Source organism: Pezoporus flaviventris, unplaced genomic scaffold, assembly GCF_033815535.1.
Source record: "Pezoporus flaviventris isolate CSIRO_AGI_PZ_B2104156 unplaced genomic scaffold, CSIRO_AGI_Pfla_v1 ptg000002l, whole genome shotgun sequence".
Lineage (NCBI taxonomy): Eukaryota > Metazoa > Chordata > Aves > Psittaciformes > Psittacidae > Pezoporus > Pezoporus flaviventris.
In genome coordinates this window covers 59,592,825-59,616,080 of record NW_026892550.1, presented here as the reverse complement: position 1 = coordinate 59,616,080, position 23,256 = coordinate 59,592,825, and the positions used below count along the sequence as shown (strand labels likewise).

Below are 23,256 nucleotides of genomic sequence, written 5' to 3'. Positions count from 1 at the left end.
AGATAAATGGGTAATGCACAGCAAACATTTCCTTTCAAGAATGTCTACAATATCAACCTGTAAAAGCAACTGGCAGCTTGTGGCTTGGCCAAGCAATAGAAGATGTGGTGCTTCCTCATTTGAATTCTTGGAAGGCAACATTACTCCTCTACTCTATTTGTGTACAGCCTAAGGGGTTGTTCACTTTCCTTTCCACCTAAAGAAAACCAAAATAATCCAAAACCAGAGAACTATTCGGTACATCTGCATCTTTATGACAACAGGCTTTTTATAGTGGTTTGCTAGGAAAACTTAGTTGGCTGGCTAGGGTTAAACCATGACAGCATTGAAGAGAATATATAAATGTATCTTTAATACTTTATATCCACTGCTCCAAACACGGATGCTTCTTGTGAGGCACTGCAAACATTATGACTGACAGCTGTCTACAACACTCAGTCAGTGTGAAAAATCTCAGCACCTGAAATCTCAACACCGAGATTCACTTCTGCATCTTCACTGCAGGTCAAAAGGTGTCTACAACTCCAGTGAAACACATTAACAGAATTAAAAAAGCATGAAGGCTTCTCACCTAACACTAAACAAGTGAGAAGCTGGATGTCTACATCACTTATTGAACCAGAGTCAAGTCTCTGCCAAGTTTCAGAATTCTTAGTTTCCCCACAAATGAAATCCTCATTGGAACCTCACTCACACAGATGCCCTGAGAACATTCCTCTATTTCAGCAAAGAAAGGAATTCCTTCTGAACAAATAACTGCTCTCTGAGGGGTCTTTTCCCTATCAGACTCCTTAGGGTTTGGCATGGTGCACATAATGTGAACAAAAGCTGAGCCCCAAATAGAAGCCCTTTGTTCTGGAGCAGACTTCTCCCAAAATACAAAAAACTGAGCGAATCTTTGCAGGAGAAATACACTGCCACACTGGAAAACATCTGTATGTTCAAAAAATAAAGAATTCTTTGAAGTTACTCTGGCCTTTCCTGGTGAACATGGCCCTAGCATAAAGGCAGGAAGACCTTCAATTCTCAGAAGTGAATAAAAAAAAAAAAAATCACATTCACAGAATTTGCTTTTTCGGTACTTAAAACTTGCAAACCACCAGTCAAAATGCCTTTCAGGAGAAAATATAACTGACTAGCAGATACCTAAATCCACAGTTGCTTGCCAGGTTTGTCTAGCTGTCAAAAAAACAAGTATGTGACAGACCTGTACATGACAAAATTCAATCCCCTAATATTTTTCATTCAAGGTGGACAAGGAAACCTACCTTCTTTTTCATGATACTTCATTCTCTCACAGCCTGAACATCAGTGACATTTGGGGGTGTGAGGGTGTCTGTCACTACTCCAGGGAAAGCTTTCACCATGAAAAGTAAAACTTTTTGCACTCTCTGTACTTCTCTCATTACTCACTGCCTCCTTTCTTGAGATGGTGACAGTTTCTCTCCAAAAGAGCTGGAGAGCGTTACGGTCCTCATGGGGAAAGACAACACAAGGACAAGACAGCTTGATATGTTCCCCATTTTTATTTGCTTCACTGAAAAGCCCTGTGATAGCCAGGTAAAGCAAAGAGCACGGGAAGACAGGGAGCTCTACAGAACAGGAAAATCTCACTACTGACAATGGATCTTACCAGAGCTAATGCAGAATCTGTTGTCTGAATATTTAAAAGCAGGACTATGGACACACATTTCTAACAAAGTTATTCCCATCTTTTTGTGTTCAATACCCCAATTTCAAACACTAAAACTAAAAAAAAAAATTAACAGAATTGCCCATATCTGTTTGCAACCAATGCATAAAAACTACCTGCTGCCACACAATCCCTCCTGGTTTGCTAATTTTTTTAACAGCTGACCTCCTTAGGCCCCTCTAAACCATGACATTTCAAGACAGCTGCATTTAAAGTACAGACTACATCACAGATTTGCAAATGTTATCACTAGAAACCGGTACGTTAAAATGCCTTTCCAATTTCACTTTCTACAGATAAATAGATTTAAGCATTTCTAACTGGTTTAAAACCAAAGTGAGGAACACAAGCACTTCTTTCATACCTCAGTATAAGAACTACCAGAAGTACATTAAAACAGTAATTTGGATTTCTATCATCCTTGTCAATAGAGCTACTAATCTTTCTATAAGCAGCTAGCTTTTTCTCTCTGCATACTTTCCATTCTTACCTCTTCTGCCAACATGCACACAAGAGATTCCACTACACCTAGGCCACATTACTAGCTGCCATTTGAACTGTACTTACATGGTACATATACTGCTTGAAAGCTTCCGACGTAATTTGGTCCCAGCTCATAAACGGTGCTGACACCTGGGGCGGGCAAAACTTCCTCCAGGAAATGTGTAGGGCCCAACCGCCACACTAATGAAGAGAGCTGGCGTTGTGCGGGTGGTGTACCAATATAGGCATAAACAGTGCTGACCACAGGCGGGTTGGCAGAACCAGACCCACTAGGACTGCTATGAATATAGTGAAGCTGTAAGGGACAAAAATATGGCAAAGTTATTGCGAAAGCATGGGTACTATGAAAAGAAAGTAGGCAGGTCAGAAATCCAGGAAAGCATTTTGCAAACCAGGGGATGTACCAAATGATTGCTATGTCATGTATGGTACCATACAGCAAAAGTCGGTGAAGAAGATGAAACAGAAGGTAAACGCAAAGATCAGAGGTTAAGTGGCTTTCAAAAGCTGAAGGTGTGTATGGAAAAAAAGTATGAGAACATGCCAGTTCTGTGCTTAAAAACGCTAATGAACTAGGCTGTATCTTGATTCTAAAACCATGGTGCTCTATGACAGTCATTATTATTTGCATAAAGCAATAAGATGATCTCAAAAACATGTGTTCTCCTTTTTCAACGACTGAAGACATGCCTTTGGTAACTATACTGTTCTGTGCTGAAGTGCAAATGTGATGAACTCAGTTTTATAAGATTTTCAGTTGGCAGTTAAGACAAATACTTGAGTAAGATGCTGGCCTATATGTAAGGATGATAACAATCTCACAGGCATTTTCTATCTTGTAAAAAATCTGCTAACAGCTATTGAATGTAATCATGTATGTATGGCCAGATAAGGGCTCATGTATTACTCCCATAAGAACAAGTGACTATAGTCCTCTTTCTGCAAAAGAAAGACTGAAAAGTAAAATTTGAAAGACAAAATATTGTTTTACCCATAGCAATATAGTAACATTTATATGTTTATACTATAGCAGTATAGTAATGCCAGCTAATTTGCACCCCAAACCAGGTTTAGCTTACACTCTTAAGGACCACCTGCCAGATGCCAAATGCTCTTTGGTCCAGAATACTTTGTGCTCAGTGGACAGGTCTGCAGTGCTCTTCACTGCTCTCTTAGTCTCCCAGTTTCTTCCACCTAACCACAAAATACTTTACAACTAAATGTGTTCATCTACAATCATCTAACAACAACACTGGACATCTCAGCAGCTACCACTGGCAAGGGGATACTATTTCTGGGGTGGCAAGAAGGTTGGGAAAGCTACAACCTGAATATATCCGCAAAGCTTACTCTGTAATCTCCCTGTTATTCAAAGATAGATCTGCTACATGGTCCTAGGATAAGTCATCTTCAGCTTTTTATGATACTCGTAATTAATCTGGTTAGCAGCATAGCCTTGCCACTCTTGCCTCACATCCAATGCAACATGTCCACTTCATTTTAGTGTTATTATTGCTCATGCCTGAGAAAGTATTTGTTATCTTCTTTTAAAAGGACTAGAGCTGGCTCTGGGCTATGTAGTGAGCAAAGACCCCTTTTTGCAAAGCTCCTCATTTTGTGGGTTTGCTTTGTTGTTGTTTTTCAGGGAAAAAGGAGTATGCTAGTTTTGCTCTTGTTTTGTATGGAGTTTGTGCATATATATGCACAGACAGAAATCTCTCCAATGAGTAAAAATGAGGATTTGAAAAATTAGTTTACCTTAACAGTGTTAATAAGCTGTCCATCAAGGTAGAGTGCAGCTGTGCTGTTCTTTAGCATGCCCTTACTCATGACCAGAACTAGGTGATGCCACTGGCCTTCCACAATGAGGTCACCACAACGGAAACGGGCACAACAGGGAAGAATTTCATAAAATGATGATTCTTCACTGAAGTCATCAACTAAAGGAAAAGTACCAATTAGTGCGCACCAGTAGAAATGTTATCAGAAACTTAAAATAGACAAATGCGTCATTGGACTTTCTGCAAAACAATCTACAGCAATACATTAAAGCCAGTTTTTTAGATAGCATGTAGTTAACAAAAATACAATTAACAAGATATGAACAAAATCATATGCTTAACAAGAATGACTTTCAAATACAGGAACTGAAAGAATGAAAAATTTTAGCTGAAATAACTAGTTTGCTCAAGTTTTTACTAACTTCCTCATGCCATCATGCAAGTCACAGATCTTTTGTTGGTTTTCTAAAATTGTTTTTACAGCAGTATTCAGCAAGAAATAACAGATGTCTCTCCAAACCTACAGAGCTATATTTCACTTTTCTCACACTCTGGAGGAAAGATACCCATACTTCCCAGACTTTCTCCTAACACTTTTCCCTGCTTCACCATGGTCTCCTCCACAGGCCCTGCTACCTGCTCTAGTGTAGTCCTCTGAGGGGCAGCGGGGGGGGTCCCTGTGCGTGAAGAACCCCTCCCCTCCTGTTCTCAGCTTCACATCCTCAGGGTACTTTCTCTCATTTTCCCCCCTTGTTCCTCACTCCATGCAGTGTTTTTCTCTCTCTCACGTGTTTACCAGAGGCACCACTTGCCTGGCTGCTGGCTCAGCTGTGCCCTGCAGGGACAGCAGTGAAAGGAGTGGGAAACAGATGCCTGCCCTACAGACAGACCAACCCGCTCCCAGCCTCTCTGCAGTGGTTGCAAACCACAAGCTGCTAATCACCTATCTCCCAATCACCCATTTATACTCTTCAAGCATTTCCCAGGTCTGCCTTCACTAATGGGTGCTGAATTCTCTTCTCCTGAATGTTGAAATGAACTTCACTTCTCAGCACACAATTCTTTGATTTCTCTAAAAGGCATCCTTTAATATCATACCAGAGGGCATGATGAGTTTGCAGGTGCATTAGCTTCTCCATCACAAAGCAGAATGACCCATGCTCTATCACGCTCTACTTGAAAGCCCCCCACCTTTTCCCCCTAGACAAAGCTGGAAAATAAAATTCTCCACCAAGGAATACTTCAATAGAAAACAGGAGGTTTTTGTATCTCTCTTCATTCTTTCATATTGAAGGAAAAGAAACCACTAATCCTCCTACCTCAACAGCTGTCTGCACAAGGAGAACACTAATTTCTTTAGAAATAGCACGAGAAAAATGATAAAAGCAGCATTCTTGGAACTAATCTTCAGATACAAAAATAAATTCACATTCTTTTTCTCAGCCAAACACCTTTAAGCAAAATCACAAGAAGGATCCTTAAAACACCCCCATTTATTTTTACACTATACTCTCAGTATTTCCAGTCCCTGCACTGCTGGGCCTGCCATCTCAGTTCTTCAGGTACTTACTTGCTCTGCACTTGAAGGCAGGTACACCACCAAAGATGACTTATCCACAGCAGGGTGGTGCTCCCATAAAGCAAAATATCCCATTCAATTAAAAAATAGTCTTCGTAGTCAGAGACCTTCAGATATTCTCTGACAAAGCCTCTTCAAATCCAGTCTCTTTTAAAGAGTTAGATAATAGGGGCTTACAAACTAAAACCACACAATCTATAGCTCTAGTGCAGACTAAAGCAATTAATATGAAGATAAGCTTATTTCATTCTCTCTTACAAGAATTCAGTCTTCTGAGAAAGAAACTCCCATCAATATCTTTGGAATTTGAGAGATTTAGTTCCTTCCTTATACTATGGAGCTTCAGCTCTCTAGTTTTAGGTTTTGAACCTGACTTACACTAAGAGGAGCTACTGCAGTTTATGAGAGAATGTCCACTTATCATGAAAATAAGGAATATTCTACAACAGTTTGCTTTGCTATTTGGGATTTTAAAAATAACAACAGTTGTATGAATTCTTTATTAGGGTCTGCCACTCAAAAGGAAAGAACAGAAGCAGAAACAGATCTTTGATAACCACTTGTAACACATTGTGTTAGTCTGGTGAAAAGCTAAGCCTGAAATTTCTTAGAACACTGTGCTGATCCTCTCAGCTCTTCCACAGCCACAGTGCATAAATGGCCTGTCAAAACTGACTTGTTTTGGAGGCTCTGATTGAGGACAAGGCAGGAGACAGCTAAGCCTGAAACCCGACCACACCAATAGCTCTCTCCAGCAAATTCACTGGGCTCAGAGTCACTTAAGACCTTCACTGTACCTCCCGTAATTCCACCTTTGATGAAAGAAACTGAACAAAGTCTTTCTACAAAGTCTACTACAACCTCTTTGTGAAAACTGATCACAGGGTTAAAACATAAAGTGGAATAACTGATCACTTTCAGATAGATAAATAAAATAGATAAATAAAAGGCAAACACCTTTCAGAACCAATGATGTAATTCCTCCTTCAAATCAACTTGTGATTTTGGAAAAAAAACTTCTTTATATGCAGATATGGAATCTTCTTTGGAAATTAGAAAGTTCCTTGATTTCTACAAGAACACTTACATTTTGTATTTTTCCACTCAAAACCCATTAGGAGCTGGTGAAGCTGCAACTGAAGTTCCATCACACACAATTCTCCTAGATACTAGGTTCCAATTAAACTTCCTGTCGCATTCCCATAATACTGTCAGGATCAGATGATAACACCACCCAAGTCTTACCATAATTTTGAAGTAATTCTTCTTTAGTTGAAACAATCAGTGACCGGTCCTTTGCTGAGAGGACAATGGCAAGGCATACATAATGCTGCTCTGAGGAGTTTGCACGCCGCACTACAGTAAGAAGTCTCACAGGATGGCTATTAGGAGGTGTACTAAAATGTTCAATACAAAACCAAGTTGAGTAGCTTAAACCAGATGGTGGTGGGAAAAATCTTTCACCTAAAAACAAAAATGAAAGCCCATTATACAGCTACAGTAGCTAGTACTTAAGATATCTACCTGTTCCTTTTTTCTTAGCAGCTCAGTTGATACCAGGTGTGCTTTCTTCAGCCTTTCCTTCACAGACTTCAATATTATTTCTTTCATTTCTGAATCAAGCTTGGAGGAAAAGCCACATAAAGCTACACTGCAGGGGTTTCTTTCAAAACAAAGTAAAGCAATAATTGCATACTATTTCCTCCTATTCTAAAACCAAACCAACTCTGAAGCTGTGCTTGTTCAGAACAACCTAGTTTCAATCCCCTAGACAAAAAAGTGGAAATGGATCAGGCCCTCAGAAACTGCTAATATCTTGATGAGATTCTTCTTCTGTAAGTGTGACTCACTGAAGATCTCTCTACCACATACACCTGACCCCATTTCACCTCCTTGGGTGCTCTCACAGAATGAAGAGCTCACAGACTTCGAGCAGTATATAACACCAATTCCATCTTACTCCAGTAAACCTTCAACTTAGTTTTTAGACTTAACAGCATTTTTAACTAAGTAGTGATGTTGAATTAACCCTGCAGCACACCAGGTTCCTGTAAGGTAACAACCTACAGTGAACAAGCACAAGGGATAGCAAACAATTTTGATGGGACTTTTGTGACAATGTAACTACAACTGTAATAAATTCAGGCAAGAATTCAGCACAACAAAGCCACAAGTACACAGTTACAATTCATACCACAATTCCTATGCTCTTCACACTAGTACCTCAACTTCTTAATGCATCCAGTTTCATTATTCATACACCTTTCTTGATTACAACTTAACCTGCTGGTGAAAGCCTTGTATTTTAAAGCAATCACACATTTGGATTTTATATTGCTTTTCATTGACTTGGGGGCAAAAAGCAATCGGAACACACACAAAAAAGACTTAAGAAATTCTCAATTGTGAGTGTGTAACATCCAACATCGTAATATCACTTCACGGCTAACAAAAAACTATCAAGAGAACTAAACACTGGACACAAAACACTGCTAACAGTCATACTTGAGTACTTACCGGTTCCGATTCCACTGACAACTGCACCATCAATAAGTCCTGTTGTAACAGCATTATTTGTAGGTGCATTATGAGGAGCCAAACTTGGCAAGAAGAGGCAACTGTTAAAGAGAAGACCAGTAACACATCAGAGTCTATTAAAGTCAATATAATCGGAGTTCAATTCAAACTAACTATAGCCTAGGAAAATGCATCATAAGCACACAATCTCTCTCCTTGATTGTATTTATGAAAATTAGAAACAAATTGTCAAGATTTCTCTTTGTGAAGCTAAACTACCTCCAGTTCAAAGAGCTCTGGCAGGGTATGTCTTTGTTGTAAAGGCACAAAGACTTATGCTAATGTGGCTCCATAGCACAAGGGGCTCTGTGAGTGACCATAACTCGCTTCAGACTTTGAGACATTCTGGGCTCTCAAATAGACTGGCTTAGCTAAATATTAAAAGGATCTGGTAACTGCATACTAGTGTCCTTATTTTAAGTGTGTAAGCTCTCACAGTAATGTTACTGTGTAATGTTACAAATTAGCTGTTTGGTCCTTACAAGAGCCAGTGATGCTGAGGACACAATGGAAACAGATATGAATATGTCCCTTAGGTACTAAAAGATTGTAAGAGCCCAGACGGTTTCAGTGACAAGCCTACCTGAGCTCAAGTGAATCGCCACAGGAATTCAGCTTCCAGTTTGCATAAATTATCTTATCAGAGACAAAATGATTGCTCTTCCACTTGATGAAGAATCATCATTTTGTTGACATTTACACTTCAGCAGACTTGTGTAAGTACAATGTAGCTGAGCTGCCTGACAGAACTAGAAGTTATTTTGTTCTCATGTAAGCTATAAAGAGTTAACTTGACCACCCGTCTTGAAAGCAACAGCAGTCCATGGTTCTGGTCACTGTCATCTTCCTTTTGATTACAGCTCTCATTATGTTCTACTTCTTCCCTTTTGAAAATGAAAGCACCTCACTCAACAAGTGTTAAGAGAAAAAAAGTAAGTAAAGGCAATACTGGGTGCTAAAAGAAAAAATTAGTTAAGCAGTATATTTAGATTACGCCTCCAGTTTTTAATAATTTTTTTCCAGTTCTTTGAACTCAACATAGCTGCCTTCTCTGTTTTACTTGTATTTCCAAATTGCCCATTTCCACATTTCAAGTTCTTCAGCAATTTTAAGTGGGCTTCAGAACATATAGGCCATCCAAATAAATCCATGCACATAAATCCTAGCAACTAATCAGTTTCTACAAGGGTATGTTGGTATTCCTTTGTTTTAAAAGGCAGGTGAAATCCAGAACAGAGAGGGTGCTATCAACGTTTAGATACATACCTACTTCTACTTTCACAGATGGCAAGCAAGCATTTGTTTCAAGGCGTTAATGAATAAGAGTGGAAATTTATGTAGCTTGAATTATTCCTTTCCTTCCTACAAAGAATTCGTTTCTGGTTTGCAAACAGTCCATTAAAAATTACAAGTATTTCTCTGAAAGAAGAAAGTAAGAAAATAGTGCACTGTGCCCATCTTATTAGAGAGCACTGTGGGACCTTACCCAAACCCTTCAAGAGAAGTGTCAAACTCAATGAATGCTGGCGTAACTGACGATCCGTGAAGCCTGATATCATGTGGGGTTGTCATGGAGACCAAACACTTCACTCTCGTCAGGGGTACTGTGCTCCCTTCTGCTGGCTTGAGCAGGCTCTTGCTTATCCGATAGTGGCTGTCTTCATGCAAACTGAAGACACTGTCAGAACCCAGACCTTCCATTGAGGTAACCATGCTATCTACAGTAGAAGCCAAGAAAGAACACAGCATTGCAAAAGGGAGGCATTTTCAGGCTATTTACTCATACTTTTCAAGTACTGTTTCTAGGGCAATAGCTGAATTGTCAAACACCAATTGAAAATAAATAGAAATAAATATCCCATGCTTTGGAAACTATCAATTTCCTTTGTATTACCCTTTACTGAGACTCTCCTATGCTACAAATCAGCCAAGCTCTAAAACTCATGGGTAACAATAGTAAAGAGCACATGTGGAAGAGAGATTTGGATCAGCTGAAGCAATCTGATGGTTACAGATATTCAGTGGAGTTGTTATCAAACTGATTTATTGAACGACTGGGAAACAGATGTAACTTTCCAGTGTGAAAGTCAGAGCTGATGCGTAACTGCTGATAGAATATGAATTCTATCAGACACTCCCATGTCAGGATACCACCCAAAAATACAATGAAAATTTCCATTGCGTAATCATATGTCTGTGTATCTATAATCTAGGAATATAGTGAATATCCTATCAAAATACATTGTGAATACCTTCCCACAGTGTTATTTCCAGGACTAAAGCTGAAACTCAGTTGTTGTAGTGTCACCTCCTCCATTTTTTTTTAAAAAAGCTAATGTAAATCTATCCTTTTTCTTTAAAATTTTTAAGTTACCATGTGATCATAATTCAACACATGCTGACCACATGCTATTACAGATTTCCAGTTTACTAAGAAATAAACACATTAAAAGTGAGCAATGAAGTAAACCCATTGTGAATATTTACCATGAAAAATTAATGAATGGTTAAAAAGGGGCTTCTGAGTTTTAAATAATTAAGAGTGGGTATTCCAACCCCAGTTTCTACCTCTTTAATAAGAGAAATAATTACTACATTGAGATTCTGCCAAATTACATAAATTGTGCTTTTGTTTCTTTTTAATTCTATTTCTGTTTCATTATTAGTAATGTTAATAGCCACGTTCTTGAGTTTAGCTGAAACAAATGTAATTATGCTTTACTGTATGAATTTCAGTTATTTTAGCTGACACCTTACCGAACCCATGAGACACATTATATATAACCATGTGATGTTTAAATGAAAGTATCTGAGAAAAATATTTTTCCTTTTACTGTTAAATACTGCAATCATAGAATCTACTCAAGACTTAAAAGCAAGCTACTATCATACTTAATAGTTACTGTTCCTAAAAGTAAAAAGAGTTATAATTACCTCTCTGGATATATATTAAATACAATTACTACATCCCCTCTACTTTTAGAACTTTTACCAGTCAAACTGTTCTAATGATTTCACATTCATGCAAAGCCGGGGCTAAGTCAGGTTTTTACAGATGTGCATCTACAAATCTTATGTAAGTGTGCAACTGAGGGATGTCAGTTAAAGCATTCTTCTTGCACATTTCTAGCACTACAGCACCTACTTCTCATTTCTGGTTCAAAACTCAGTGAGCTGGGTTTGTGCACCCGGTACTGTTTCAACAGCTTTTTGTCCCAAGCTCCGCAATTCAAAGGATTTCCCAAGCGTAAAAATTCCCTAAGAAAGAAAATAAAAAAAGATTTACAAATAATTTTTTCTATTTATTTGCCTAAAATGACACCAAATTTAACACCATTTTTAAAGAAGACAGTAACGGTAATAAGCTTAGCTTTTAACTAATTAACTAATGCATAATTACAAGAAACACATTTAAACCATCCGGAAGTTTTGAACCCATGATCTCAAAAGCTGACATCAGAAAATGTGATAAAGCTCCCAACTTTCTTTTCTTAATTCCAAAGACTTAACAAGAGGCTGCCGCATCCTGTAGGAGAACATCAGGACACTCACTGATGCAAATTCAGCAAGCTGAACTCATGTGTAAAGGCAGATCATAGGCTGATGTAAGTGACCTCAGCTTTGTTTTTATCCCTGTGTCTTATTTGGCTCAGTGCTCACTACAGAGCTATTAACATCTCTACTGTCCTGGGTTCAGCAGTAGCAATCATTTTTCTCCTTCTTAGTAGCTGGTGCAGTGCTGTGGTTTTGACTTTCAGCCTGGGAACAGGGCTGACAACACCGATGTTTTTAGTTGTTGCTCAGTAATGTTTACTCTGACCAAGGACTTTCTGAGTCTCATGCTCTGCCCGAGAGGAGGGGAAGCTGGGAGGAAGCAGAGACAGGATACCTGACCCACCTGGGTTGCTCAAACTAGCCAAAGAGGTATTCCATACCACAGTACGTCACGCCCAGTATATATATATCGCTGCTCAGGTCAGGCTGGGTATCGGTCAGTGGGTGATGAGCAGCTGTATTCTCTTCCCTTGTTATTTCCCCTATCATTATTATTATTGGTGGTAGCAGTAATGGTTTTGTGTTATACCTTTGTTACTGGATTGTTCTTATGGGAGTTAAATTCTTCCAATTCTCCTCCCCATACCCTTGGGACTCCTGGGGGGAGTGAGCAAGGGGCTGCGTGGTTCTGAGTTACCAGCTGCGCTTAAACCATGAGATTTAAATATAGATAACTGTAGTATCTATATCTACAGCTACATAGGCTATCAATATCTATGCTTGTGATGTGACTACCAGCAAGCATGCTTCTTTGTAGCTGTGTCACAAGTGATTCTGCATATCACCGAAGTGAATTGAGCAGCTGTCCTGGTTGCAGGTCAGCCAGTCAGATACCCATAGGAGATAATACAATGAACTTCCTTATCCCAGCATCACAGGATAGTTTGGGTCAGAAGGAACCTTTACAGATCATCTTGTCTAACCCCTCTGCCGTGGGCTGGGACATCTTTCACTATACTGGGGTGCTTAAAGCCCTGTCCAACATGAGCTCGAAAACTTTTAATGATGGGGCATCCAAAGCTTCTCTGGGCAACCTGTTCCAGTGGTTGTCTCATGACTCTCATTGTAAAAAAGTTTCTTCCCTATGTCCAATCTCAAATCACACACTTTTAGTTTTAAACCCTTGCCCCTTGTTCTGTCACTAAAGACCCTAGTAAAATGTGTCTTGTTTTTAATAAGCCCCTTTTTATATTGAAATACCACAAAAAGGTGACCCAGAATCTAGCAAGCAATGCAACCATCATACAATTGGGTGGGTATTTAAGAAATGATTCAAAGTATGCTCATAAACTTTTCAAGCTTGATTTTCTAGTACTAGCATAGATGTACAAACCTACTTGCGTGAACATGCAGAAAGATCAACTTTTTAAAGCTACTTATCCCCAGATATTTCCAGACAACTCTTCTATCACATTCCTGCATTTCCTTCACACAAACTAAAGTGCTAAACAAAACTGCTGGCCTGAAGCTTTTCCAGTCTAAGGTATTTAACATTGCACAGAAAAGTCAAGGAGTCCATTCTCATGTTTCCTCTTCCTGAGGACCTAGCCAGGAATGGCATTTTTGATACCCTCTCAAGATTTGCAAAAAAAGAAAGCAAGCATTTAACTTCAATACAATCTCTGTGAAAAACACCAAATAGATTTCCCTGCTCAACACTTCTCCCTCTTCCCCAACCCTACAATTCCCAAAGTCTCCAGGGTTACATGCTGATTAACAGAAGTAAGACAGTCTATTTGATTAGAAATCAAATGGGATCCTGTGCAATCACTACCACACAGGGTAACTTTAGATTTCTACCAATCTGAGCCATTTACAGCCAGCTAGCAACAGTGCAGGCAGCTGCTCAGCTCAACTGGACTTCAATGCTATTGCTCTGACCTCAACACCATTGGCTGCAGTGCCTGGGATGCCAGCCTTTCAAACATCCTTTGGAGTGGAGGATGCAGTGAGTGGTCCTCGTCAGCCAGAGCAGCGCTGCATCTCTGCAGAAGCCGTGCATGGAGCCCAGCTTCACACATGACTTGCTGATTTCTCTCTGTGTGAACTAGAGACTGGAGGATATTTGCCACTGCCAGCTGGAGATCCAGTGCATGCTGAAATAAAGAAGAGCACACAACTTGAAAAGACACAAGCTGAGAAGGCAAATAAATGAAAGCTCATATGCATAATAATGAAAAGGAAACTATCATTGTCAATAAATACATAAAGCATCCTATACTTATATGTGTATATGTGTGTGTTGGGGGAGGGCGTGCACGTGTGGGTGTGTGAAGAGACTCTTCCATCTCTTTATAGAAAAGGGTAAGTTATATGATTATCATGATCACTGTAAAGAAAAAAATTCAGATAGTGATAAATTAAACTAATCTCCACTTTTCACCAGCAGAAATGAGTGAGTTCCCTGTTCTTCAGGGAAGACATCTCCAACAAAAAATACTTAAGCAACTTAAAAAATGTCAGACAAAACCTTTATACAAATCATCAGTAGAGGTTTTGGCTTGGGAATTGTACAATGCAGGCAGTGCAATTTGTAACTTAGACCATATTCCAGCTATCTCAAACAGCACATATACACCAAGCTATAATGTCCAATCCTGTTTCCTCCTCATTAACACCTAATACATCAGGAAAACATGAATTAACCATACTGCTTGGAAACTTACTTGATGGCCATATAAGACCTTTCTTTAGATTTACATTGTTGCCAGGAGGTTGAAAGAGACAAACAAAACAGTCTATGAAGTAAAACAATTTCTATCAGACCTCTATGCCACTAGCTATTCATATCAGAGAATCACAGAATTTGGGTTTGGGTTGGAAGAGACCTTAAATATCATCTAGTTCCAACCCCCCGTAAACCTTCCACTAGACCAGGTTGCTCCAAGTCCCGTCCAACCTGGCCTTGGACACTGCCAGGGACGGGGCAGCCACAACCTCTCTGGGCAACCTGCTCCAGTGGCTCAGAACCTCAATTCTTTTGGTCTGTAAAACATACTAGTTTCTCAGCAAAAACCGAGAGGACATCATCAGTTTTCCTATTTCCCATAGCCATCCTTTTTCACAGTCACTCTCAAAGACAGTAAAATTTTTCCCTACCTCTGGGTGTGTAGCTGATCCAACAGAGGCCAGAAGATCCAACATTGCAAGCATAGCACCAGGGTGGATAATAACTGCATCAGAGCTGTGTATGGATGTAGGTCCTGTTTGGAGTTTCACATCAGCTATGTTTTTCTGAGGGCAAACAGGAGGTGTTGAAACAGAATGATATGCATGCCTGCAGGATAGAAAACATCCCATGGTTACAACACCCATCTGTTATGAGCTTTTAATTTTTCAAACAGCTGTGAAGTTGAACTGTCTATAGACATTACTGCCTTCTCCTCCCTCAGTCAGACCAAGTGCTTTCCTCTTCTCAAACCTGTTGGACATGTTTCCCCAAACACAATCTGGAATTGTTTCAATTTCTCAACTATGTTTGAATTCAGATGTCTTTTTCCCCAGGTGCTACAGAGATTGAAGGTTGCCTTTATTGCCTCCCTCTTTTCAGTCTAGTTGCAGTGGCAGCACACAGCAACATCAGCATTCAAGCTACCGCTGTGCCTCTTCTAGGGGCTGAATGGGTTTCTCCCCATTTCCTTTTCATTAACAGCTGATTATAAAAAGGGCTACCACAGAATTCTTGGCAATCTCTAATTAGCCTACAGGAAGAGAAAGTTGGTCTCGGTGTATATTTGTGCCAGCAGTCCATATGCTCTCAGTCCATGACTGCTATGGCAATTTAGTTTTACAGTAAGCTGCTTCAGTCAGATCCAGGGAAAACAGGCTTTGGCACACTGGCTTAGAAGCAATCACTTGTGCTGAGAGCTGTAGACACATTGCTCATTGAAACTCTGAGGTATCGGCTTGATGCCATTCTTCTTTCAGCACACACAAACAGACAAACAGCATGAGCAGCTTACTGAACATATGCTTTCAAGATGGTACTTTAGAAGCAAAAGTTAGCTCAAAAGACTCATGCTCACCACAGACAAAATCTTCCCAAAAACCCAACCAAACCCATCCATATTCTCACAGTATTTATCATATATGCTTATTTGTAAGAAGAAACAAACTATATAACAATATTTCTTGAAGAAATATTGCCTGCTGTTTTACAAGCAAATACAGCTAAAAATGGTTCCCTTCCTTATCAGACCACCTGAAAAAGGCATTTCCTCTCTCCTGTTCTCAATGATAGATGTCTACCTAAGTCCTAACCCTAATAGAAATAACACTTAGAGACTCACTATGCCTCACCCATTAGGCACTTCCAACTAGGAAATCTGCTCCTGTGAAAAATAGGACATAGATGGGAAATGAAGAAGGCTGCAAGTGCAATTCTGTCCTAAACACCTTGAAGGTTACATCTCAAACACACACAGACTGCAAAGATCAATGTCACTTGTGGGGGAAGGCTGAAGCAACGGGTTACTTAGCCTAAGAGAGGACACTAGGAAGCATAGCATGATGTTCTTGTGCTGGCTGGAAAACTGGCTGGATAAATAATGTTCCAGCAAAAGCATTCCTATTGAAAAGGCTCATGGCAGATCAACAACTGGCATCTGAACAATCCAATGGCACTTTTTAAAAGGCCATTTTTGAAGAAAGATGAAACTACTGATGCTTTACTTATTTCGATAATATTTATAGAAACATAAAATAGTATAGCAATGCTATTGTAACCAATCACATAAAAAAAAAACTTACTAAATCAATTTTCCTAGTGTTTTTACAATCTCTCTAACCGTCAATTTCCTAAACTTCTCTAGGAGACTCACCAATTGAAACATCTGGCAGATATAGGAAGGCTTTAAAATACTCTTTTAAAACTAAATGGAATTAAGTACAGCAGAACCACCAGTAATAATATTATAGAGATGTTATCTCAACCCTTTTGTCTGTTGTAAAACAGACTGAAACACAGGCAATTCTCATGCAACCAACAGCCCTCCTTTTCATCTGAAGAAAACTTCCACCTCTTTCCAATGACACTTTGAGTGTCTCAATGCAAGTTTTACAGCATATAGTTTAGAAACTAAATACCCACATAAATTTAAGAATGCTCTTCAGTCTAGTAAAATTCCACTCCCCGATGCATTCTTGAAGATCAAGCTTCTGCCCACTTTCAAGCACAAATTTTACCTTTAACATCCTGAGCTGCACTATCACATTCACCTCATGAGGTAAACTGTGAGGATAATAACGGGGTAGTATACAGAGAAAACCTAATAAAAACCCAAGTCATTGCTCAGTATGATTCATGAACAAGCATGTGATCCTGGTCTCAAATGGCCTTGACTTCAACACGCTATACAACAGACTGAGAAGGGGATATAGTCAAGACTAGGCAATTTGCTTTTCTGCTAGCAATCTAAGTAAAAGTTGTGTCCTTAGAGCATGTATTACTGAAAGTTTTTCACATAATTTTAAAATACCTTCTAGGTTTAGTTTTTCCATATAAGGTGTACTTGCATTAAAACAACAACAAAAAGCAGTTCAGAAAGCTTTCTCTAGACAGGAACAAGAAAATAGACCCTACAAAATCCTGCCAAAGAATTCATTGAATGTTGCAGGTTACAAAACCTGTAATAAATTTAGCCATGCTTATACATTCTTTGTATGATCTGCTTAAGGGAGAAGAAAGGAAGAAGTGGACAATGGAAAAAGGCAGTGTACTGAAGATGACAAATATAATTTAACAGAACCTAAATTACATAATTAAATACAACCCTTGATGAGAATTATAACATTTTCACTTCAGAAGAAATAAGTAAAATTCATTGTAGATAAACCCCCTGCATATCATTCCCCAAAAGTGATAACCATCCAAATTTGTAAAAACAAAGGCTAAAAGTATTTTAAAGTCAAAGCTACATTCTATTCTGTACTTCACCCTGCCAGGCAGCCTCTCAAAAAAAGAAAAGAAAAAAGAAAAAAAAAATTTTTTTTCAAAATTGTGAGAATGCCCTGTTAAGGCTTTTCTGCCAAAATTTACAGCTATCAAACAACTGGCAAAGCTGTAGTTCTTGATTCAAATTACACAGTGTGGCTGGAAGAACAATGTATTCCCAGTAGCAGGAAGGACAGCTGTGTACCACTATCCCAGTGCACAAGCTGGAGAAGCCCTACCTGCTCTTTTTACAGAAAGGGTAACATTTGGAAGGCACCATTTCTCAGGGAAATACAAGCTTTGAGAAGTGGTAGACATGTCTGAGAGAGAATATTAGCATATTTATGTATCCAGAACCATTCTAGACTGTGTGCATCAAAACCAGAAGTGTACTATTTTTTTGCAAGAATTGCTCTTTTAGCCAAACAACACCTCTCCCTGAGGCACATCTCTTACGAGTTAAAAGGCAGAAAACCAGGCCACAGCAGCAACAGAGATCCCAGGAAGCAAAGTAAAGGAGACAGAAAACAGTAAGAGAACAGCAAACACTTCCCTCAGAAGAGTCAGCTTCAACAGAATCTGACCACATCTGACAGCTAAAAAGAGGAAAAAAAGAAAACCAAGTAACATTGGACTACAAACTCCAAACTGCTTATTTTTGAAAGTAGAAAGATCCCAGGTACTGGCACTGAATTCACTAGGAATGACAAACATGAAGCTGAACAACTGTGAGAAAGTAGACAGCTGATCAAACAGACTTTTTGAAAGCCCTAGCCCTGTCTATTTTTTAATTGAAAATAGTCTTTTACAAAAGAGATCTGAAATGTAGCCCAGACCTGCATAATCATTATTTCTGTCCACTTTTGCTTTGAGTCTTACACAATTGTTATTAGGCAAAGGCCTTTTTTGCTTGTGAAGATCCAAGTCAAACATACTCCTTTACCTCAGAAAGTACCCACATTAATATACTAGTGCTTACCTGAATTGCCCAAAGCACCCCACAGGGATACTGACCTTTTAAACTATCCAGTATTAAAAAGGAAGACTAACATATCTATTCATACACACATTTATTTATATTTTAATTACCAGGCTGCATCAACTACCCATGCGGTACTCTTTCGCTCATTACACCCTGAAATCAGCTCCTGTTTGGCAGGCACTGGATGGGTTCTGCTTTGCATACCCATATGTTTGAGTAATTAGAATCATAGAATAGTAAGGGTTGGAAAGGACCTTAAGATCATCTAGTTCCAACCCCTCCCTGCCACGAGCAGGGACACCTCACACTAAACCATCTCACCCAAGGCTCTGTCCAACCTGGCCTTGAACACTGCCAGGGATGGAGCATTCACAACCTCCCTGGGCAACCCATTCCAGTGCCTCACCACCCTCACAGTAAAGAACTTCTTCCTTATATCCAGTCTAAACTTCCCCTGTTTAAGTTTTAACCCGTTACCCCTTGTCCTGTCACTAAAGTCCCTAATGAAGAGTCCCTCCCCAGCATCCCTATAGGCCCCCTTCAGATACTGGAAGGCTGCTATGAGGTCTCCACACAGCCTTCTCTTCTCCAGGCTGAACAGCCCCAACTTTCTCAGCCTATTTTCATACGGGAGGTGCTCCAGTGCCCTGATCATCCTCGTGGCCTTCCTCTGGACTTCTTCCAACAGTCCCATGTCCTTTTAGGTGAACCTGAGCAGCCATGCTAGTTACCCCTGGGAGAACAGCAAAATGTAGTAAAGGAAAGAGCAAGCCATAATGCTAGAGATTAATATTGTGAATGAAGCTGTAAAAAGCCTCCACAGAAAACAGTCACAGAATGACTGTATTTTCCACACATGACACCTACACCTCAGATAACCCAGTCTTCCAAATGTTGTTTTGGCCTTCAAAAGTGAATGCCTGCCTAACCTGCATCTTCAGATAACGAATGGCTACCCCCTTCCCTACAGGCTCCAGGAAAAAAAATCTCCTTTTCATCATTTGCACAGGCCTTTAAGTCACATTGTAGGTGGATCAGTAAACATTTTTGTTTGTTTTTAAAGAAAAAAAATAAACTATCACACATTAGGATGCAAAAAAAAAAAAAAAGATAGTAGCTTGGTAAGGAACGTGGGTACTAGGATTTCTGAATTGTGCCATTTGTGCTTTCTTTCCAAGCCTTTTAATTTAGCATGCCTCTACATCATTTGGTATTCAAGTACTGACAGATTCATTCTCAATTTTTAATTCTTTGCAATTACTAATAAATGAGCACCTTCACAAGCCATCCACCTTCCTACTGAAAGTACCTTTTCTTGAAAAATTACTCAAGCAAAAAGAAATCCTGCTGTATTACTTGATCTACTAGCACAGTCTGAATTTCTTTGAACTGCTCCTGAAAGTGCCATTTATACATCCCTTAGATCATTTCTTCTACTAGACCTTATTTGGTTTTGAATCATGAACTTAAGTGTAAGTGCTTCAGGAGTCTGGAGACACCTCTAATCTCACCCATTAGCATCACTACCTAGGATTCACTATGAAATACACCTTTACATTTATTTTATCCAGTAAATACACAAGCAAAAAAGCACACTTTGGGAAAAATAGCAGCTTGAGAGGAAAGAAAGAGAAAGCACAAGCCAAGAAACACAACAGTGAGAGAGAAATCAGAAGCAAGATCAACTTCTCTTTGAAGGGTCGGTACCTTTTCCTGGACAAAGCTGGCGTACCCCAGGGAGAGGGGAGAGAAGTCTCATTTGTCAGGCAAGGAGGGATCTGTTCTGCACGACTACAGACAAAACAGACAGGGGTAGGACAGATAGGTTAGAGAAGAAACCAGAGGCCATAAGCTTATTAGTTTTACCAAAGCACCAAAAAATTCATTACTGGGATCCATTCTCCAGAAACAACACAGGCGACAAAGGACACTGCTGAACGACACGCATCGGGTAAACATACAGGCATGCAAAATATGTACTTGTTTCATTGCATGATGCTGCAGTGCTTGTTCATTACTCTGCAAAGGTTTATTGATATGATCACACTCACAAAACAAAACATCTTCTAATGTTAAACAGTGAAAATTGAGAGGAGAAAGTAAAGCCTCAGTAAATTAACAGTTAGGTACCATTTAACTAACATGGGTAAGAAATAAAATCAAAGTAAACTTAACAAATAATGATGATCAAAAACTCTGAGAAAAAAGGCAGGATGCAGTTATTGAAGATGAGAGAAAAAAAAAGGAACTTAAAAATGTATCTTATACAACACCACCATGGGATTTACTTACCACATTGATTCCTCATACTCCAGTTAGTCAATGTTATATAGTATGTACAATGCATTCTTAATACACATTTTCCTTACCCTATCTGAATGCTTTAATAATACTTTAAAATTCTACCAAGTAAATTGATTTCTGTGCTTGGCTTTTATTTGTTTTGGAGGGGTTTTGTTTGTATTTTTTGGGGGGGTGTGGTTTGGAGGTTTTTTTGGTTGGTTGTTTTTCTAAACAAGAGAAAAGCATTTAGATTTGCTGCTTTGTTGGCAAAATGTTCATTAACAAACCCATGAAGTTTGCATTTTATTAGTCACTTAGTTTAAGAAGCCTGAGCAACTGGCAGCTCTATTAATATCTCAACATACAGAGACAATGCTTGGAAAAATCAGACCCTGTGTTATACTAACTGGGTGGCCCATCTTATTAAAAGAGTGTCACATGCATCAAATAGCTGGGGTGCAGAAGCTCCAAGGCTCCAGAAATGAAGCTTAGGTCTGTGTTTTACTGTTTTGTACTTCAAATTCTGTGAAAGAACTACTGCAAGACAAGCCTATTATTTTCAATGCATACTTCAGTAAGTTTTGTAATTTTGAATCAACTTTAAGACATACATTACTGTTCATTTCAAATCTCAAGTATAACTTAAATTCTAGTTGTTTAACACTGTGTCTCCCAGTTACAGACTAGCCAGAACTTTACAGAATGTGCCAATCCATCAAAATGTTCAGTCTATGTGCGTTTAGTAAAGAGGAAAGGAGACTGAGGAAGAGACCTTAGCACTCTCCACAACTGTCTGAAAGGAGCTTGTAGCAAGGTGGGTGTTGGTCTCTTCTCACAGATAACACAAATTGGACAAGCGGAAATGGCCTCAAATTGTGGCAGGGGAGGTTTTGATTGGATAGTAGGAAAAATTTCTTCACAGAAATGAATGTCAAGCACTGGAATAGGCTGCCTAGGGAAGTGGTGGAGACACCATCCTTGGAGGCATGCAAAAAATGTATAGCTGTGGCACTTAGGGACATGGTTTAGTGGTGGACTTGGCAGTGCTGGGTTTATAGTTGGATTCAATGATGTTAAGTGTCTTTTTCAACATAAATGATTCTATGATTTTAAATCTATCATGATATTATCTAATTTATTACTTTAAAGTCCCATATAAAAGGAAACATGAAGTTAAGGTGTGAGGTTCAACAACCAATTTTTCATTTGACTTAATAAAAGCATAAAAATCTAGTAGTTCCGTATCATAAAGCAACCAGACATTCTGCCTATCAACCAATAGGTTGCTTCAAGACATCATATATAATAAACTGACATCTGTCTTAATTGCTGCCGTGATGAAAACATTCAACATCAGAGAGAACACTGCATACCCTGGAGAATGCAAGCAAGCTAAGTCAATATTTGGTCAGATGTTGACACCTTATATTCCTCTTACTGGAGTGAAGGAACAAAGAAATAGATTAACATGGAAATACAAAAGCTTGCAATGAACATATCTGAAGAAAAATACTTTGGGGATCATCAGGGTGGGGCAAGAGGAAGGGCAGGAGGACAGAAAAAAGAAAAAGGGGGGAGAAGCAAAGTTCATACCTGTCAAAAGAGTCTGTTGCTACCTTGTAGAGGTAAATAAAAAGTTTGCTGCAGTGTCTTAGTGTAGGTGACACAGAATCCAGGGATATTAGGTCATCCTCCAAAAGTCTTTGAAACAGTTGTGTATTTGAAGGGAAGACATTCAAGGGACTTATTTTTCTTAAGTCTGAGAAGCAGCCAAGTAATCGAACAGCATCTGCCAGTTTTTCATACTGGATCTCTGTTTTGAAGAAATGAGAGTTGGCTGGCTCATAGCGCATTGCTGCAGTCAATGTGCAGAACACAGTGTGAAGCAGTTCAAACACTTGATTCTGGTTTACTTTCTCCCAGCCATTCTTAGGTGGTGAGCACAAAGACCTTTCCATAGCAACGAGTAAAGATGTGACATACACAAATCCACCAACTTTTCTAAAAACAGTTCTTGTGCGGTGACTTTCTCTCAGCACCGAGAGCAGGGCCTACAGACAAAACAAACGATCAAAATGAAGAAGAAAAAAAAATAAAGCAGCAGCATTACAAACAGCTTGTAAAAAGGTAAAATGTTTCTGTTTGATATGCTAGGAAAATCCTCATGTCATTGGTCAGAACTTGGTAATGCCTGATGTCTTCGAGGATCAACTGTCTACTGCAAGAGTCCCCATCCTCAAGTTCTCACAAAATAAAAAGCACTGCCCCCAATTTAGAAATAAGAAATTAAAGGGATAAATAAACCTGCCAACAGAAAAGACTTGACCAAGCCTAGAATGGAACCAAAAATCCCCAGGTAATTCCCTTAGT

The 23,256-nt window shown here is 39.2% G+C and overlaps 1 protein-coding gene across 7 annotated transcripts in view; it reads right to left on the bottom strand.

Annotated features, from left to right (window-relative positions):
• The window catches only part of WDFY3 (WD repeat and FYVE domain containing 3), a 171,601-nt gene that overhangs the window by 58,855 nt on the left and 89,490 nt on the right, over positions 1–23,256 (bottom strand). For 6 of the 7 annotated variants that reach the window (XM_061440880.1, XM_061480382.1, XM_061440888.1 and 3 more), the window contains 10 exons: positions 22,480–22,937; positions 20,311–20,394; positions 14,789–14,966; positions 13,571–13,785; positions 11,280–11,392; positions 9,621–9,852; positions 8,075–8,175; positions 6,803–7,021; positions 3,956–4,137; positions 2,261–2,492 (listed from right to left, as the gene is read on the bottom strand). In XM_061440880.1, coding sequence (XP_061296864.1) covers positions 2,261–2,492; positions 3,956–4,137; positions 6,803–7,021; positions 8,075–8,175; positions 9,621–9,852; positions 11,280–11,392; positions 13,571–13,785; positions 14,789–14,966; positions 20,311–20,394; positions 22,480–22,937 — 2,014 coding nt within the window. The remainder of the gene's footprint in view (positions 1–2,260; positions 2,493–3,955; positions 4,138–6,802; positions 7,022–8,074; positions 8,176–9,620; positions 9,853–11,279; positions 11,393–13,570; positions 13,786–14,788; positions 14,967–20,310; positions 20,395–22,479; positions 22,938–23,256) is intronic. The other variant, XM_061480373.1, reaches the window with a different exon arrangement.